The following is a 20,176-nucleotide window of genomic DNA, read 5'->3' on the forward strand; positions in this document are numbered from 1 at the left end:
AAAAAAAAAAAAAAAAAAGATTATTCTACTCTAATCTTTATTGTTTCCTTCTTTCTTTCTGTTTCTTTTAGTTTGCTGTTTTTCCACTGTGTTATGGTGGATATTGATTTGAGTTCTTTCTTCTTTTTTACTGTAGGCGTTTATAGTTAACAGTTTCCTTTTTAGCACTACTTTAGTTGCATCCCATAAGCTTTGGTATGTTGTGTATTTATTTTTGTTTGTCTCAGACTATATTCTGATTTCTCTCTTGATTTCTTCTTTGACTTATTGGTTATTCAGGAGTATGTTGTTTGATGTTTCACATATTTGTGGATTTCCCCAATTTTTTCCTACTATTTCTAATTTCGTTCCATTTTGATAAGATTAATAGGACCCCATTAAAAAAAAAATATTTTCAGTGATTTTTTTTCCCCATTGTGTTTTAGATTGTTGTTATAATGAGAGGATTGCCTGGCAGTGGGAAGACACATGTTGCAAAACTTATTCGAGTGAGTATGGGAAAGCCAAAAGACCAATTGTTCGTGTTAGCCCCTTGCCTTCTTAGTAAACAGCATGATATTGATGGTAGTATCTTCCATTCAATCCATTACAGTTGTCTCATGTAGTAGATGTTGTCATATACATCTTATTCTCCTTATATTTTTGCCTCTGCTGATTTGAAACCCTCAGAAAATTACATATTAGCCACACTAGGGAAGTTTGGTGTGAAAATTCATTAGTTTATTCCATAAACTCTTTTTAACATTCTTGATTATATGATTCTTAGGATAAGGAGGTAGAATTTGGAGGCCCTGCACCCAGAGTTCTAAGCTTGGATGATTACTTCATCACTGAAGTGGAAAAAGAAGAAAAAGATCCGGATTCTGGAAAGAAAGTGAAAAAGAAGGTACAATAATCTTCTTAGATTACATTCTGATTAATAGTATTTAAAGGAAAACACGTTCAGAGAGAGATAAATTTTTTGAAGACAAAGACTTCTCTTTTGTGAACACAAATTTCAGTACTCAGATGTGTAGAAAAGTCATCTCTATCCAAATGCTAACCAGGAAAAAGGTTTAGGATGATTCTTTGCTTTTACTAATTCCAGATCTTTTGGGGGGGGACCTTAGGTAATGGAATATGAATATGAAGCTGAGATGGAGGAGACTTACCGCACCAGCATGTTCAAAACTTTCAAAAAGACTCTGGATGATGGCTTTTTCCCTTTCATCATTCTGGATGCCATCAATGACAGAGTCAGACATTTTGACCAGTTTTGGAGTGCAGCAAAAACCAAGGGATTTGAGGTACAGATTTAAAAGAACTTCAAAGCACTTTATGTTGTCATGTAAATGTTATATTTCTGTGCCTAATTATTATTCATTCTTACTTAGGTGTATTTGGCTGAAATGAGTGCAGATAACCAGACCTGTGGCAAGAGAAATATTCATGGAAGAAAGCTTAAAGAAATAAATAAGGTGATTTTCAGAAACAGAATAGATGTTTCAGTCAGCAAGGGACTGCATATAAGACGGTGGTCCCATGAGGTTATATAGTACTGTATTTTTAGTGTACCTTTTCTGTGTTTAGTATGCACATGTACTTACCATGATTTTGTAATTGCCTATACTATTCAGTACAGTAACATGCTGTGCAAGGTGTAGGCTATATTCATGTAGATTTGTGAAAGTACAGTCAACAACGAAAAAAATCTAACAACACATTTCTCAGAACACGTCCCGACTTTGAAGTGATGTATGATTGTACTCTAAACTTCAGTTTGTTTATGTCAAGACTATAGTTTAGAAGCTCTTATTTGTCCCATTTTCTTGCGTAAAATCTTCTCTGCCTGCTTTAGTAAATATTTCTTTTCATATGTATAGAAGTAAAAGAGGTGTTCTAGCTCTTCCTGGAACTGGTCTGTTTGTTAGTCTTCACAGTTTTAACTAAATTTGTCTTGGATGTCTACTTGGTCTTCGAGTGGTTTCCAGAGATAATTCGGCTCTCTGCATGTCTCAATAGATGGCTGATCACTGGGAAACTGCACCTCGTCATATGATGCGTTTAGACATTCGTTCTTTGCTGCAAGATGCTGCTATTGAAGAGGTGAGTGTCCTTTACCTTGAATGCAACACAAAGTAACATTTCTTTTCACCTTTTTATTTTGAAAATTTTATTTTTTGATAGAGATAGGGGTCTTGCTTGGTTGCCCAATAGATTGGTCTAGAAAAACTCCTGGTCTCAAGCAATGCCCCTACCTTGGCCTCTCAAAGTGTTGGGATTACAGGCGTAAACCACTGTGCCCAGTTACTTTGAAAAATTTTAAACCTACCAGAAAAGTTGCATGAATAGTATAAAAACACCTGTACACCTTTCATAGAAGTTGACCTCTTATTAATATTTTGCCACATTTTTTTGTATGCAGATATATACTTGTTAATATTATTATTAGTGTTGTCACTGTTACTGTGGAACCATTTGAGAGTTAAGCTGCAGACCTCATAATCCTTTACCGTTAAGCTTCCATAGGTATCTCCTTAGAACAAGGACATTGTGTTATAAAACAGGTTAATTATTAAATTCAGAAAAATTTAACAATGATACAATACTATATTGTTATGTAAATTTCCTGAATTAAACTTCTTTAATAATGTCATATATAGTTTATATTCAGATTTCATTAGTTGGCCTTATAATGTACTTTGTAGCAACTTTTTAAAATCCTAGATCCAATCCTTTAATGTAAAAAAAATAGTTTCTCAAAAAAAAAGTAGTTTCTCAGCCTTGTCATTGTCACAGAAGAAAAAGAGTATAAGCCTATTTTGCAGAATGCCTCTCAATTCAGGTTTGTTTGTTTCCACATGCTTAGAATTAGGTTTTATATTAGTGGGAATGCTACACTTGGCCTTTGTTAGAGATTTTAAAATCTTTAAAAATTTTGAATCCATAGGCATTCAAAACTAGGCAATCTATTTAGAACAGAATATTACAGTTAACTTTATAGGGAATTATAAAGATGGCTATCCCAGGAAAATTAAAAGTAGGAATATCATTCTTTTATCAGTTCTATCTCAAAACATAAGATATTAACATTACTTTGTATGTAACAGTAAACCTTCTGTTTTGCTTGCTTTTACCAGATCTCAAATGACAGAGTCAGCATTTTCCTAAATGTTAACTCAATCATCTTATTTTTTAAATGGTTATTGGCACGATATAGGTAGAGATGGAAGATTTTGATGCAAATATTGAAGAACAGAAGGAAGAAAAGAAAGATGCAGAGGAAGAGGAAAGCGAACTGGTAGGAGACAGACCAACCACTTTGAACAGTGTCTCTTAAATTTTAAGGAAGGTTTAGATTCAGATCTGTGATTAGATTTCTCCTATTGATACACACTTTTAATGATAAAAGTTTCCATAATCATCCTCAAGGAGACTTTTGGGTACTCTTTATTTTTCTCCAGAACCATCCCCACCAAAAAAATCTACTGTGTTCTTAAAAGAAAATTTTAACAAAGCACTAAGAAACTCACCTTTGTACTTGCTCATCTTATTTATGGGTGGTTTTAGGGGAGTATCTTTTTAAGAAAAGTAATTACATATGAAAGGGCATTCTTACATTCCAGCAGATATGTGGTACAGCCTACCCAACATATGCATAATTGTCTCTTTGTGGCTGGCTACGTGATCTCAAAATTTCAGTTTCTGTCAACTGAGGCAGAAGAACTTAGTGAATGAGGAAGCAAAAGGTTGCCACTGGCTGCTGGATTTGTTCTTCTGTATTTTATCCTAAGTGATGGGGAAAAATAATATGACTGTGTAGGCAATAGATTTTGCTTAGACTAATTAGAGGCTTACATAGTTGAGTTCAAAGTTCATGTGTACCTAATGTGTAAATGCTTTTGATCACACCTCTGTAGAGATGTTTGCTTTACCCTGTCACTCATGAATATGCGACCAATAGAGTTATGTTGACTTTTCAGTGTTTGCCGATGAGATACAGAAATTAGCAAAGCCTTGGAATAATGTTGTTTTTTAAATCCAAAATACTTGGTTTATTTAATACTTCAGCCCTTGCTAAAGTTGCTTCTCATATTCTTCTGAACATGTACAAAGTTGGAACCCTGATTTCTATCCCTTAAACTATACAGAGTCTCCAAGGAGTGGTCCCTTTAAACCTATCTGTAATATAGAGGATTCTTGATAGAAATTGTGTTTATATAAAGATGGTGTTATTCTCTACATTCCTAGATTTCAAATGTGGATTAAAAAATAAGTTTCAAAGTTGATGGCATTTGAGTCTCAGTATGTTTTTTTTTTTTTAACAAAATCTTTTTTTCTTAAGTTGTATTTTGACATACATAATTTTAAATGTAGGTAGGAAATTCATTGAAGGTCCATACTGTTCTGGAATATGGCCAATGACCTCTTTAGCTATTTGGAGCATGCATACTAGAAAGTGATCATGTGAGAAGTCTATAATGTTTTAGCTTTCTGAAGCTCCGTCTTTCTTTTGTGGAGATTTCAGTTCAGGATATGGTTCATAACATCTGACTTGGCTTAGGTGTAGATCAAAACTTGGAACTTTTAATTGAATGTAATATTATTTTTCAAAATGAAAAAGTGTAATATACCATATTTTTGCATCAGACATGGCAAGGAAACCTTAGAAATCTACCCTACTGGGCTATTTCCAAGAGGCATACTATTTCAGGCAGTGGGAGGATGTATAATTTGAAAATCACAGGATGGTTCTAGCAGGGGAAATTAATATAATTGTTTGCTTAACTTTATGTTAAAGAACTTCTCTTAACCCATTCAAAAGTGCAAAATCCAGATCTTCTACTATTGGAGTCTATACCAAGAGTAAAAGATTCTTGGAGAATATTAACCAAAGGGTTAAGAGCAAGTCTCAAGTGATTCAGACCATTTTAATAGCATTCTCAGTAAACTCTTCATTTTCTACACTGTACTGATGAATACAACTGGGTGAATTCTAAACTTTTATTGATTAAGAGAATCCTTTTGGGGGGGATCATTGGTATGATAATTTGTCTTCTTTAGTGTTTTCATAAACCTATTAGATAAGATTCCGAGTGTATAAATATATTATCCCAGTGATGCTTAAAGTTTTCAGATGATTTTTGAGATATATCTTGTACGCATTTCTTTACTACTTAACTTTCAGCACCATTACTTCAGCATAGCTTTGTCTTGATATGTTCTAAAAATGTATTTGGGAAAAAAATGATATAATTTAGAACCTGAAATACTACACAGTACGTTGCAATTGAATTATTAGTTCTGGCTTAAAGACTAGAAATACATAAAACCCATAGGTTTCCTGGAATAATGTTATGCGCTAATAAACTCAGAGACTATTGTCATGAAATTTTCAACATGCTTTCTGACTACTGGTGTGTCAGTCTGTTCTATAAACTTGAACATTCCCAATAATAGATATATTGATTCATTATAGAAGATGCTGACACTTTTGATGAATCTATCCTATTTATTAGGTCCTAATGTTAATGTTTCTGTGTGTTAGGGTCTAATAAAAAACAGAATCAAACTGAAGAAAAAAGGCAATCATAAATCACATGGAAAAGCCTGTACTTACTAGGTGAATAAATGGAGAGGATTATTATATAGCTCAGTAGAGCACATTAGGAAATTTGAAAATCTTGGGGGAGTTTCAGCCATCTAGTTATCTTACGAAGATTTTATAAGATGTAAGTTGCAAGTGGAAATTTCTAATTTTCCATGCAATAGGAAAGTATAATTTTAAATGACATCAGAAATGATCTGATTTCCACCTGATGAAAGAGAAATGCTCTGAAATTGATTCAATAAAATTAGACTTTGTATGCTTTAACTGGTAAATGGATTGAGTCATTTTGAAATGAGGTTGAACTTCATAGTTGGGTAATTAAGTTCAGAGATACCAATTCTCCTGTCTTTCAAGTACTTAAAATTATAGGGAAATAGAGAGTAACTGTCTTGAAGAACACATTTTAGACCTCATAACACTTGGGAATAGCAGTTGTATTTAGAAAATAACCTCACTAGTATTACAAGTTCTCTCATACTCTTATTGCTATTAATATTAGCATAGTAACTACCTGTACATTCTTATCATATTTGCTGTATAGCTGATGTTCAAACTACAATTGTGAAATCTTGAAATGTAGCTACTTCATAGCGCCTTCATGATACTATTCTGAAAGTGACTACTCTGAAATCTGGACAGTGAAGTTTGATGAATTCGGTCATTTAGTTTCCCCAAAAATAATAAGATTGTGTTTCCTCTAAGGATATATTCACAACTATTGAGTGGAAACTGAATCCATTCCCAGTTTTAATGCTTTTCCAGTTCAAAAGTGATATGCATGTATGTGTCTCTTTCTAACCCTTCGAGCTTCTCTCTGTGTACGATTTAGGGTTACATTCCGAAAAGCAAATGGGAGATGGACACATCTGAGGCAAAGCTAGGTGGGTATTTCCTTTTTCCTGTTTTTATATGTGATACCTGATGGTAATGATCATAGATCGTTCTACTGTAAGAGGAAGAAATTTCCCAAAGCTTCTACTTAAAGATTTCTGCCTACCTTAGATCCTCCAGCCTATTTTGCTACCTGTTGGTTCTTAAGGCAGATTGAAAAGAAGAATATTTTAAAAGAACTGCCTTTAGTATCTATCATTTAAAGTTTTTAGAGTAAAGAGATATATTGGATAAATTTAGTAACAAAATACTGTCACTTAAAAAATAATCTATTTTTTTATATTAATCAGAAATGTTGGTGCTGATGAGATTTCTTTTTTAAAAGAATATATAACTACAGTCCAAAGTTTAGCCTGATTTATGAGTACTTTGGGTAATAATAATACATAAATAGAAGTCTAAAATTAATAAAAAAGCAATTTTTTCCTTGTGTAATAAATTAGAATTTCTAGGTAGAGGGAAGTAGATATATAATTCTGGTTATTAGAGGTGTTTTCTTTGGTAAGATTCAACTTGTCCTTAGTGCTAATTACAAGGTAAACCAGTTAAAATAATTTGAAGCTGCTTAATGTGAGGTTATCTGTCCAACAAAACAAACATACCTAATGAATGGATTCTTTTAGTATTTTGTGATGACTGCAAAATTTTTTTTTTAATTTTTTTTACTTCCCTTAACATGTTGATTAAGATGAACTAAGAACAGTCTAGGAGTTTTTGAGAGGATCAGCCTCACTGATATATGAAGTATGACTGTCATTCTTTGTTTTTCTTCCTGGTATCATGCTATTACTCCAAAACTGAAGTAACCATCTAAATATCTTAAATCTATAGAACAAGTTTGAGTCATTTAGTTCTTTCTCTGCTTGGGATGTGTTTCTTAGACCATTAGAGCATATTTTATACACAGTTACATTATGCCTTTTGCTTTGCCCAACTAGTTGTAGTGGTTTATGTTGACTAGCTCCTATGTTGAAAGATAGTTCTACAAACTTTTACTTTTATTATTTTATTGGGATCGGTGCTTTGTTGTCAAGTCTAAAATTCTTTTTGAGCGTATGCCATGTAAAAATTGTATGTGGTTTCTGACATATTCTTCTAGTCTTCCCTCTGTGGGAAATCTTAATAATAATCAACTATCTTTTTCCCTAGATCTTTAAAGCACTTATGTGTTTAAATGAAACTAAATATTTCGGAACATAATAATAAACTACTTTTTTATAATGATGCTTTAGTTCTGCTTATTTTGACATTAGATTAACTCTATTTGAAGTTCTATGCATTTAAAATAATCCATAAGATGCTAAGATCATTTATCTCTCTGGTTCTCTGAATATTGATTATCTTTTTGGAGCAAAGAGAGAATATAAATAAATAGTCAAGGAGATTATACAAGTGGTCCATATTTTAGCAAAGCATATAATCTTCAAAGGCTTTATGTAATGTATGATCTGTGGTAATGCATTTTTAAACTCGAGCCAGTCCATTTTCAACTTTCCTTTCTAGTTTCTGAAGAGAGAAGAAAATGGAATTTAATTATGCTGATTATTCAAGAAAATGTGACATTAATCTTGGCATTTCTTGGAATTTCTAAAAAAAATCCTGGCGTATCTACCATTTGCTTCTCAGAAAATACATTTTACACAAGTTTAGTCAATATTAAAGACAGAATATTAGGCAATGAATTCTAGAAATAGATTTTGTTTTAGAGACAGACTCTCATTCTGTCACCCTCAGTAGAGTGCTGTGACGTCACAGCTCACAGCAACCTCCAACTCCTGGGCTTAGGTGATTCTCTTGCCTCAGCCTCCTGAGTAGCTAGGACTACAGGTGCCCACCACAATGTCCAGCTATTTTTTGTTGCAGTTGACTGGGGCTAAGTTTGAACCCACCACCCTTGGTATATGGGGCTGGCGCCCTACTCACTGAGCCACAGGTTCAGAAATAGATTTCCTAATAAACCGTTTTAGTTAAAGGCACTGAAGATCTGGTAATGCTTCTAAAAAATAAATTTTACCATGTTTGCAGTTGGGTTTTTGTTTGTTTTTAGTAGGAGTGACAGTGATATTGTGTATAAGGGCTTGTACCTTGTACCACTGTATTATCTTGAGAGCTAATCCAGTGATGGAGGAAGGCAAATTGAGTGTGAGCATTAGTAAAAGTGCTTACTTCTTTGGTTGGTCCATTGAGCCAACTGAGAAGATTCTTCTCTAAAACATGAGGATTTGTGTCTCAGAAATTGCCTCATCATAACAAATTTAGCATATTTGATTACCATGTACAATTAATTTTTCTGAGTGTTTTACCAACATTCTTAAATTGTTCTTGGTAACACAGTTATGCTGAGTGGAAATGTATTAATCTTTAGCAAGTGTCACACATTGAGCCAGAAAAAGAGATAAATCTGAAAATAAGGAATTTTGGTTCAAAATGAGTCTGCCATGAGGAAGAGAATACTTACCTATCGTCCTTTAAGCAGATCTCATTGCAGATTCTTGATCTGTGCTCATTAAATATAGCATACAATTCAGCCTTTCTATGTTACATTGGAAGTGGTATGATTTTAGGACAGGTCTGAGCTATCTATCTGGCATGGGTATCATGGAGTTGTTGAAGGCTGCCTATGGCCCACCTGCAGTCCCACCTGACTAGCTCCTTCCCCACAGGGACATAGGCCCCTTAATGCAAAGGTGGCTATTACATGCCCTATCAGGTACTGGGATTCAGCATTAAAGCTACTTAAATTCCAGTGACATGATTTTAGTTTTTCAGACTATGAGAACTAGAATATTTAAGACTATTACCATCCTATGGGTTTCTCCCTATAAAGTACTTTTGCTTTTCTCATAACAGTGTCATTTGTCTGTACTTAGGAGTTATTGTATATTGGCCTTCTACATGTCACACAGACTTAATCTCTTCATAGTTGGAATGTAATTATATAGGCACATAACTCTTGTTTGTTCACCTTTAACATATTTTCAGAAATACCATTTATATCTAGAAAATACATTGATGTATCTAAAGAATTCTGCTGTTGTGCTATAATAGTATATACTGTCACGATGATTTGGTAGAATTCTGTGACTTGCCAAGTTGGATTTAAAACTCATCTTAAACTTCTTCTTTTTCAATCTGAAAATCATCAGTGTGAGTGTATTTGACACCAGTCTTTCTTTTGTAATTAACACCCAGATTTCTCTTCCTTCATCTTATGCCATCCATCTGTGTGTTTGGTTTCCAGTATGCCATGTGGAAGAGGTGTGAGCCTTTCTTCAGCCCAGCAAGGAAACTTTAAACATGTTTGCACAATAAAATAGCAAATTAAACATTTCCATCAAGGGTACTCAGGACAGAAATACATGCTCTTCTGAAATCCCATGTTGCAACTCCTGATCTATAACTCCTATCATATACCCAGGGTATGAGGAAAAGGTTTTGCAGTTTTCACACTACCTTTTTACATTACTGCCTGGCCATACTCTATTCTTTGAACTGAAACATGAAACTTTTCCTTTGAAGTATGTTGATGTCAAAGTTGGTTGTATTGAGTTTGGAAATCCTTTGAGGTTTATTTAATAAATGTGCTGGGGCTTCCTACTCTTCTGGTAATACCATACATTGTTGAACTGAGAATAGTTTTATGGTTTGTGGGACTTATTAGTTTTCTAATACCATATCCTGTGTCCCTGTGGAGTTAACGGGTCACTTCTTTAAGATTATGTATAATATGGCCTATCATGTACACGCAGGTAGAGCTGTTTGGTACAGCATGTGATTTATAGAAGAGATAAGAAGATTGGATCTGTTCAACCCATCTTGTTACAGTTTTGCCAAAATGGGATAATATTTTCATGAGTTTTATAAAGTATTGTAGTTTGCCTTAATGATTTTTCAATGATAATTGCTTTTATGGGGAAGGGGTTTGGGAACTAAAAGCTTTGTGAAGTATGCAAAATATTACTGGTTTCTAAAGCTTGTACAGTTAGTTGTGTGTGAAACTTTTATATTTGAAGCACGCATAAGCTCGCCCTCCTTTGTCACTGCTTTCATTGCACTTTTCATATAAAGCTCTCTCCAACTCGGTGTCTAAAAGATTGCTATCATATGCACTTTGCACACTTTATGGAGTTTAATGAAGTGTGGTTATCATGTGTTTCTGAAGTTTTTAGGCTTTCTTTATTGGCCTGCTTAATACCAGTTTCTTTATATAACTTCTTAATGTTGGAAGTTCTTAAGAAGTCATAAGATGATTCTAAAGTTTAATACTTGAATGTAGCTAAGAATGTATTTAAATCATAATATTCCACATGTGATATTCAAAATCAGTATTAACAACCAATAAAAAAGACTCAACACATTTTCATTGCATGTTCTTCTTTAAGACCTAAACTCATATTTTATAATTTCTGAATTCCCAGCTCCTATTCCTTTCATTTTGAGCCCTTGGAAAGCTTAGCCCTCTCAGATTTAGGGTGCAGGAATAATCATCAGATCTAGTCTCTTTGGATGGACTAGCCCTTACTATCAGAGTAGTTGATAACACTTATCTCATAGTATAACCGAAGAAAGTAGTGATGTCATGCAGTCAACTTATTCATAAATATGAACTCATGGTGAATGCTCTCACAGTGGCCAAAATCCAAAAAAATCAACCAAACCGAGGTGGGGGGGGACTCTGTTAATATAAAACCTTCTTAAGCGTTAGTTTGCCTCATTAAGTTCTAGGTACTACCTGCTTTTATATGACACATTATCACACATGATTACAGATCAAATTGATGGTGTTAATATTGTGTTAGGGAAAAAAAAAGAGAATGGAAGACACTGTCCAGAAAAACCCAACTTTGCATTTTCCTCAGAACATAAGAGCTATGGAGGGTGGGACAACAAAGAAGCCAGGAGACAAGTGCCTTTTCTTACTTTGCCCATATTTAATACTTAACCAACATTGTAATGTAACAACTGCCAGAATGAATACCAAAGAATGGAAATTACACAGAACTTGGTATTATCTCAGCCAAGAAGATAGTTTGGATCTGCAAGTGATGCTGCATTCAAAAATGTGGATGTGCCCTCTGACAGTGTTCCAGCCTTCTTTTCCCTTGTTTGTGTGTTGTATACGAACTCACACTCTTCCTTAATGCCACGGCTCTGTGTTTGTCCTTCAGACAAGTTGGACGGCTTGAGGACGGGTACTAAAAGGAAACGTGACTGGGAGGCGATTGCCAGCAGAATGGAGGATTATCTTCAACTCCCTGATGATTATGATACTCGTGCTTCTGAGCCTGGGAAAAAGAGGGTAAGAGACTATGTCAGTAACTGCCACATATGAAGGGCCCATTAAGCCATCTGGTTTTAGAAAGTTGTAGCCAGATAATCTCACATGTGCTACTTTTTAGAGCAATTTAGTTTATACTGTACTGAATCACACATTCAAAGAAGGAGTTAGACCTTATAAATTATGAGATAAAAATGTATAGGTAACTTTAAAAATGTAGAACAGAACCTCACAAGGCTAGCATGGTGTCAGCCTTAAAGGAGTTGACACTTGTGGCACTTTGTCATGGGGTAAAAGAGCCAGGTAGAGTAGGGTGTTAAAGAAAATCTGTAGGACTTTTTAGTGGCTCAACCTTCCTAATGCTGCGGCACTTTAATACAGTTCCTGTGGGTTTTTAATACAGTTCCTGTGGGTCGCAACCCACAGGTTGAGAACCACTGGCATAGAGGGTCTAAGCTTAGACAGAATGAAGGGTGACTCCTTAGGATCTGGCCATGACTATCCCATTAGTACTCCATTGAGGTGGTACCATTTACTGAGACAAAACTGGCAGAGTGATAAGTTTGAGGGTAAAAAAAATCAGAAGTTCAGTAAGGGACCATAATCTAATTGAAGATGTCAGATTGACTGCTGGATGTACAAGTCTGAAATTTCATGGGGGGCTTGGCACCTGTGGCTCAAGTGGCTAAGGCGTCAGCCACATACACCTAAGGTGGCAGGTTCGAATCTAGCCCGGGCCCGCCAAACAAAAATGATGGCTGCAACCAAAAAATAGCCAGGCGTTGTGGCAGGCACCTGTGTCCCAGCTACTTGGGAGACTGAGGCAAGAGACTTGCTTGAGCCCAGGAGTTGGTGGTTGCTGTGAGCTATGATGCCACAGCACTCTGCCCAGGGGGATGTCTCAAAAAAAAAAAATGGTATTTAAAACCTTGAGACTGAATTATCTTGCCTAGAGTAAGTATAAAGGAAAAGATAATAGGATCCAGGGCTCTAAAATTTAGAAGTTCAGAAAGGTGTTTAATAAAAGAGTAGTTAATCTTTAAATGATGCAAGAAGGACAAGTAAGTTGGGAAGAGGGAGATGGCCATTGGATTTGGCAACATGGAGGTCACCGATGATTGTAGTTTTCTTTTTTGTTGTTTTGTTTGTTTTTTTTGTTTTGGCTGGAACTGGGTTTGAACCCCCCACCTCTAGCATATGGAGCTGGCACCCTCCCCCTTTGAGCCACAGGTGCTGCTCAATTGTATTTTTCTTAGATGAGGGGTAATGGGCTGTGAAGCAGATTAAAGAGTAAGTAGAAATAAAGAAGCACAGAATAGAAAATGTAGGCAACTTTTTGAAGTTTTGCTAGGAAAGGGAGCAGAAAAATGAGGCCAGAACATTGGATGAGCTTTCTACATAGATGGCAAATTCAGTAAAAGGGATAGATATGCATATTCTTTAAAACAAAGTAACAAAACAAAGGGGTCATATATGTATTGTTCTGCATAAGCTTTTTGCACCTAATCCATCTTGATCTTTCTGTGTAAGTCTATACAGATGTACATTGTGCTTTTCAAAGGGCTACCTAGTATGCTATTGTTTGGTTGTATAATGAGTCATTCACTCAATCCTTTATTGATGGATGCTGTGCTCTTTTCATTTTATTGCTACTAGAGATACTACAGTGAAAGAAAGTTGTGGTGCTTATGTCTTGGCATCTTTTTTTGAGACAGGATTCCAGCCTGAACTAGAGTGTAGTGGTGTGATAACAGCTCACTGTATTCTCGAACTCCTGGGCTCAAGTGATCCTCCTGCCTCAGCCTCCCAAGTGGCTAAGACCATAGACGTGCACCACCATGCCCAGCTATCTATTTTTTATGGAGACAGAGTCTCACTATGTTGCTGATGCTGGTCTCAAACTTTTTTTTTTTTTTTTTTTTTTGAGACAGAGTCTTACTGTCATCCTCGGTAGAGTGCTGTGGCATCACAGCAACTTTAAACTCTTGGATTTAAGCAATTCTCTTGCCTCAGCCTCCCAAGTAGTTGGGACTACAGGCGCCCACCACAGGCCCAGCTATCAAACTCCTGACCTTAAGCAGTCCTCCTGCCTTGGCCTCCCAGAGTGCCAGGATTACAGACATGAACCACAGCACCTGGCCCTCTCTCGGCATCTTTTTGCAAATACATGCCTAGAGTGAATTTTTAGCATTAAAACTGCAAGGTCATAGAATATGATTTCTCATTCTGACAGATACTGTAAAATTATTTTCCAAAAAGGTTACACCTATTTACACACCTTTGTGCAAATAAATGCCTCACTTTTTCCTCACTTACACTAGCAGTGCTATTATCAGACTTTCTAACTTGACAGTTTGATAGGTGAAATAGGTGATATCTCATTTTTCATTTCTTTAAGAATGAGGTTGTACATTATTTCTTTATTTTTTCCTTGTCTTTTTAAATGAATTTTCTCAGTGCTTGAATAGTAAAAGAATATCCTATTGTAAGAAAATAAAAATGCCAGTAAAACTTTATTACATTGGATATCAGTACAAAGAATCCATCTTTCAGAGCTCTTTCAAATATTGCAGACAGTCCAAAGACTGACTTGTCTACGTAGGTTGAGGGAGTGAGAAAGGGAGATCACACTAATGGCCTTTCATTTGTGGCCAGCCCCACCCAGAGACTACATGTATGGATACATCTTATAGCAATTGTAAGGTTGGAGCTAACAGAAGTAGAAGTAGCTCTTCCTTAGGAATAATAATAATGTGTTGTTCTGGGAACAGTGAATAATCAGAAGTGAGAAATTTTTCCTTGAGTTTATTTTTGTCAGATGACTATCCCTCTCTTCAATAAGGAGTTACATCTCGTAATTTACTTTGTTAAGTTGGGCAGCCAAAGAGAACTGAGTGGTGCACATTCTAGTTCTTTAAAGTTGCTGCTCTTTAATTCCCCAAACCTTGACTTCAAATATTTTTAACTGTCAAACTTCTCACCAAAATCAACACCAGAGTACAAGATCCCAAACAGGTAGCAAAGTATGTAGAATACTGTACATTCCTTTCCTGGGGCAGCTTGGTTTCTTAAATCAGCTTTTTACATATACCAGTGGATTTCTGGGATTAACTTGCTTTGTAACAAAAGGTAGTTCTATAGAGTTATCCTATTAGAATTTTACCTAAAGAGCTAGGTTTCAATATATTATCTATTATATAATATAAAATATAAAAATTTTCACTTGCTTAGTTTGGTATAAATGGTAGCTCACCTGGACTTTAATTTGCACTTCTTTGATGACTGTGTACATTTCCCTTATTTGTTTACTGAATTTATATATTTTAGAATATTTTCAGCAACAATGAATAAAATACATATGCCTCAAACCTTTGAGTGTCAGTCAAGATTTTTTTTGTATTATAATAGTTTTTTTTTTATAGGCAGAAACAACAATTTAAAAAAGTTATAAATCTCAAAAGTACCTCTGGGACAATTAGGGACACTGACATTCAAGAAGCCATTTCTAGCTGAAATTCTCCTTATTTTTTTAATGTTTTGGTAGCCACTCATTCTTTCTACAGTGTTGAATGTTCATATATGAGGTCTGTGAATGAGTCCTTTTAAGGAGCTGGCCTCCAGTGGAAGAGTCCAGTGTATAAATAAATAATTTTTATTGCCTTTCCATTGTCTGCAGTTAAATAAATAAAAAGTTGTAATGCAGCATCAGTATATATTAGAAATGTTAACAAAGTACAATAGTTTTTAAAATACTATAATTTTTTTTTTATTGTTTCACTTTGTTGCCCTGGGTACAGTGCCGTGGTGTCAAAGCTCACAGTGACCTCAAACTCCTGAGCTCAAATGATTCACTTGCCTTAGCCTTCCAAATAGCTGGGACTACAGGTGCCCGCTACAATGCCTCACAATTTTTTTAGAGACAGGGTCTCGCTCTTGCTCAGGCTGCTCTTGAACTCATGAGCTCAAGCAGTCCACCTGCTTCATCCTCCCAGAGTGCTAGGATTAAAAGTGTGAGCCACCGCACCTGGCCCTTTTTAAAAACATTGTAATTTAACTTTGGTATTGTGGGTATTTATGGTAAAACATACTGCTCATTTAACAAATAACTATTTATTTTTTCTTCTAATCCTATATTCTTTATTTTATTTGAGTTTTAAAGACTTAGAATGTAAGCTGTGGATTTAAAAGTAGCAGAGTAATGGGCAGCGCCTGTGGCTCAGTTGGTAGGGCGCTGACCCCATATACTGAGGGTGGAGGGTTTGAAGCCGGCTCTGGCCAAACTGTAACAAAAAATAGCCAGGCGTTGTGGTGGGTTCCTGTAGTCCCAGCTACTTGGGAGATTGAGGCAAGAGAATCACTTGAGCCCAGGAATTGGAGGTTTCTGTGAGCTGTGACTCCACGGCACTCTACCCCAGGTGATAAAGTGAGACTCTTATCTCTAAAAAAAAAACAAAAACTACAAAAAAGTAGCAAAGTAAGATTGATTGGTGTATAGGGCGGACATAAATAGTTTAATATGGTAAATTGCGCACGAACTTTATATCCACCCTGTATTTAACTATGTGCTAAGGATAGTGCCCTGGATATGGATTTATTACTGAGGGCTGGTTACTTTTTCTTTACCAATGGCCACAGTCTGTCTGTCTGTTCGTCTGTCCTTCATGATCCCTTAACACATCATCTGTAGTCGTCTTTTAATAAAATATATATCCATGATCCCAGGTAGAGTTGAAAGAGTATGTGAATTAATCAAAATAAGCACATCAGCATTGATGGATAGAATGACCAAAGATCTTTCTATACTGAAACTCACATTATTTATTTGACTTCTTACTGAGGCCTGGGAAGGAATCAAGCTATATAAGTTTTCTACAGACTAAAAATATACTTTAACAAGAATCAGATGTTATCAGTTTTCCCTTGCTATTATCCTCTCTTTGACTAAATAGTTGCTGTTAGGAGAAACCTAGTTATTTCATTTCCAGTCTTGCAAGTGGTAAATAGTCTACCTCAAAGCAATAGTGCATTTCCAGGTCCAGTGTAAAGAGCATGGAGTTTCAGTACCCTGGTTCTCTCCTTGTCACAGATAATAAATCACAGCCTTATTTAAAATACAATTTATGCAGACTTGGGTACTATACAGTGCAAGCAGCAGTTTCATAGTTTCTCTTTAAGTATTTGAACTTTTACAGATATGATGTATCTGCATATATCTTGAGAACTTATTAACGTATAAGAATGTTTTTTTAAAAAGTCAATACAATAGGAAATATTCCTAATCTACGTATTCATCTTGCCATTAATGAAATCAGTCTACTTATCTCATGAATGAATGTAGTAATAACCAGCTCACTGTTTTCTCTAAGATTAAATTTCAAGAAATATTTATTATATAAAGATAAAATAAAACTCAGTCTAGGGTGTTTATAGTCTGTTAGGTAAGACAGATCCATAAATGGATAATTACAATGCACTGTAGAAGTTCAAAAGTAGGCATTTCAAAATCCAGAAGTAACTCAAGGAAGGCAAAGGAAAAGAAGAATAAAGAAGGGAAGGATGACTAGACTCCTGCCAGGTGAATATGGTTAGAGAAAAGGTCTTAGGAAGAGAACTAGTACATAGGTACAAAGTTACAGAAACGTGAAATAACCTGGTGTGCTCTGAGATATAGAAAGAAGTCTGTATGGTTTGTATAAAATGCCATAACCACTGGCTGGAAATATCACAGGAGGGTAGAAGAAGGTCAGATCAAGAGGGTCCTGGGTGCTTGGACTTTATCTGGTAGGGTTAGAATTAGGAAGAATTTAAAGCAGGTGGAGTCAGAACTATGTGTTTTAGGAAGATCACCCTGGTAGTAGCATGGATTGAAGGAAGTGAGTAGGAACAGGAAGAGTAGTTAACTTGAGGTAAAAAATTAGGTGAGTGCACTAAAGTGTGGCAAAGGAAAGGGAGAGGACAGGACTGAGCTGAGAGCTAAACCGTTCAGAAGCTGGAATGGTTAGGACTTGATGATTCATGATTGACCAGAGTTTTCTCTCGGAGACCTAGGAACTGTGGTTTCAAATAATATATTCTACCCCTTAGAATATCCAGAGAGGGAGGGGCTCTTTTACATTATTTTTTTCTGAAAGCTCAGCCTAATGCTGTGTTCTTTTTAGGTCAGATGGGCAGACCTGGAAGAGAAGAAGGATGCAGATAGGAAAAGGGCCATAGGTTTTGTGGTCGGACAGACTGATTGGGAGAAGATCACAGATGAAAGTGGTCACCTGGCTGAAAAAGCCCTCAATCGAACCAAATATATATGAGACTTAGTTTTTGAATGGAGTCATTATTCCTATAAGGTAAGGGTACACAGTCATAAGAGTCTACTATGTGGTTGCTTCTAAGGGTTTCAGTTAAACAGCATGCTTTGCTAAAAATGCTCTCTTCCCGTATTGTTTTCTAGTTCTGAAAGTTATATGTTAGTTACAAACATTTACAATATAGACTATTGGAAAAGAAAGCAATTTTCTGCAACCTGGCTGAATTATAAAAATAAAAATCTTGAGAAATACTTGAATTCTATAGATTTGGGAAGGACTAGAGTAGTGTGATACTAATACTGACTTTTTTACCTATTCTTTCCTGGCCTGACAGCGTTTTCTTTTCTTTCCAGGTGGTTCGCTTTGAGGTGATCTGAAGCCAAGGCCTCATGCAGCTTCTTTGTGTGTCACCTTGCTTCCACGTTTCAATTTTTATTTTGTTTCTACTGCTTTAGTTTTTTTAAAGTTCTCCAGTGTCCCCAGGAGGTATTAGAATCTTGCTATACCCAAGCAAGAAGTTAATTTTTCTTTTTAACTATATTGGGGAGGGAGGGAGTGATAGCTTAACTGCTGAAACCAGGAGGGGGTCCGCTGGAGGATTCCAACTGAATATTTCCTCCACTGTACAATGTCACAGACTATCTATATCATCATTGCTTTGTGGATGTTTTGTTTTTTACTGTATGTAACTGGTAGCTGATTGTACTAGAATTGAAAACAATAAACTTTCACGATAAAGCCAATGAGATTCATGGGCTATACAACACAGGCCCCTTTCTCTTGTTTTCTTAATTTTATTTTTATTAGTTTTTTAATATGATGTGTCCTAATTAAATGCTAGCTAAACATTCTAAAACTCTCCCGCTGAATATTATATGGTTCCATGATTTCTTAGCACATTTTGCAAAACACAAGCCTCAAAACACTCATGTTTGTCTTATAGCTGATTTCTTTGTCATCTTGAGGACTGAAAGAGACCAAGTTCAAATATTCATCAGTTCCTTGGAGCATACCTTTCTGTGACATGATTCTTTATTTATAAAAATGTTTTGGTCCTCTCTCTGTTCTTCCCTCTTTTTCTTTCCTTTTTTCACTTTCTTTTGATTATTTTTTTTCCTGATTTGCCTTTGAATTCTGGTGGACAGAACTAATGTCCTCCACAGAACTTGAGCGGTTGCCTTACTTTGAACTTGAATTATTCACTTTTAAATCAAGATTTCAGAGAAGGAGTATGAAGATACAGAGCCCTCTGGTGTGCGACCGTTAAGCTTATCAGGCTTTCAGGTTCTTGCCAGATGGCTCACTATTAGAACCCATGGCCTTCTGCACAGAATTTCCTCTCTTGAGGATAATACCAGGTGGGATCCAGAAATATAAAGAGGTAAAAGGCAAGTATCGTTCCTATTTAAAACACAGAAAAGGGGCTCTGTCTCCTTTTTCATTCTGTGAAGAAAAAAGGTCATCTTTTAACATGCAAGAAGATAGAGAGAAGAACCTTCTGTCTCAAACACCATTTCCGTTTTGTATTCCAACTCAGCAATTTGTAAATGTGTTCACTAAAGACTTCATTTATTTTGAAATGTTTTCCTTTGGACTACAGATAAAAATTCTTCAGTTTTATAATCTGCAGTAAATACTGTCTGAATAGAGGACATATTTACTGGCATTTGAATAATACTACTTTGGGTTCAACAACTTGATATTATGGTACTGAATAATTGAATGGAAATCATCACTGACAACTTTCTGTACTTTTATCTTCCCTGAAATTCTGAATTTTAAGCATAAGACACTACTATTCATTAGCAAGTCAATATTGAATTTGTAAATTGCTAAATAACTTCTGTTTATAGTATTAATATGCTGTTTTGATTGCTTACAAAATTGCTTTAATTACAAAATTAATTGCTATTTTGATTGGCCTACATTACATTTCTTTGTACTAATGTTTTTTAGCTACCTTTATGATGTTGAGTGAAGGTACATCACAAGATAGCCAAATAGAATTATTGTTCAAACAAAGACTCATTTGTTCTTAAAGTTACACAATGTCAGCTCAGCGCCTGTGGCTCAAGTGGCTAAGGCGCCAGCCACATACACCCAAGGTGGCGGGTT

The 20,176-nt window shown here is 35.6% G+C and overlaps 1 protein-coding gene across 2 annotated transcripts in view; it reads left to right on the forward strand.

The window, feature by feature from the left end:
- Positions 1-18,825, forward strand: part of YLPM1 (YLP motif containing 1) — a 78,593-nt gene extending 59,768 nt beyond the window's left edge. For both annotated transcript variants that reach the window (XM_003786914.2, XM_023511529.1), the window contains exons 12-21: positions 426-488; positions 767-886; positions 1,110-1,286; positions 1,374-1,457; positions 2,002-2,085; positions 3,200-3,280; positions 6,420-6,471; positions 11,650-11,780; positions 17,918-18,100; positions 18,415-18,825. In XM_003786914.2, the coding sequence (XP_003786962.1) occupies positions 426-488; positions 767-886; positions 1,110-1,286; positions 1,374-1,457; positions 2,002-2,085; positions 3,200-3,280; positions 6,420-6,471; positions 11,650-11,780; positions 17,918-18,064 (939 nt within the window). In that variant the 3' untranslated portion in view covers positions 18,065-18,100; positions 18,415-18,825. The remainder of the gene's footprint in view (positions 1-425; positions 489-766; positions 887-1,109; positions 1,287-1,373; positions 1,458-2,001; positions 2,086-3,199; positions 3,281-6,419; positions 6,472-11,649; positions 11,781-17,917; positions 18,101-18,414) is intronic.
- The last annotated feature ends 1,351 nt before the right edge of the window (positions 18,826-20,176 follow it).

The sequence above is a fragment of the Otolemur garnettii genome, unplaced genomic scaffold (genome assembly GCF_000181295.1).
Source record: "Otolemur garnettii isolate 467f Iridium unplaced genomic scaffold, OtoGar3 scaffold00020, whole genome shotgun sequence".
Taxonomy (NCBI): domain Eukaryota; kingdom Metazoa; phylum Chordata; class Mammalia; order Primates; family Galagidae; genus Otolemur; species Otolemur garnettii.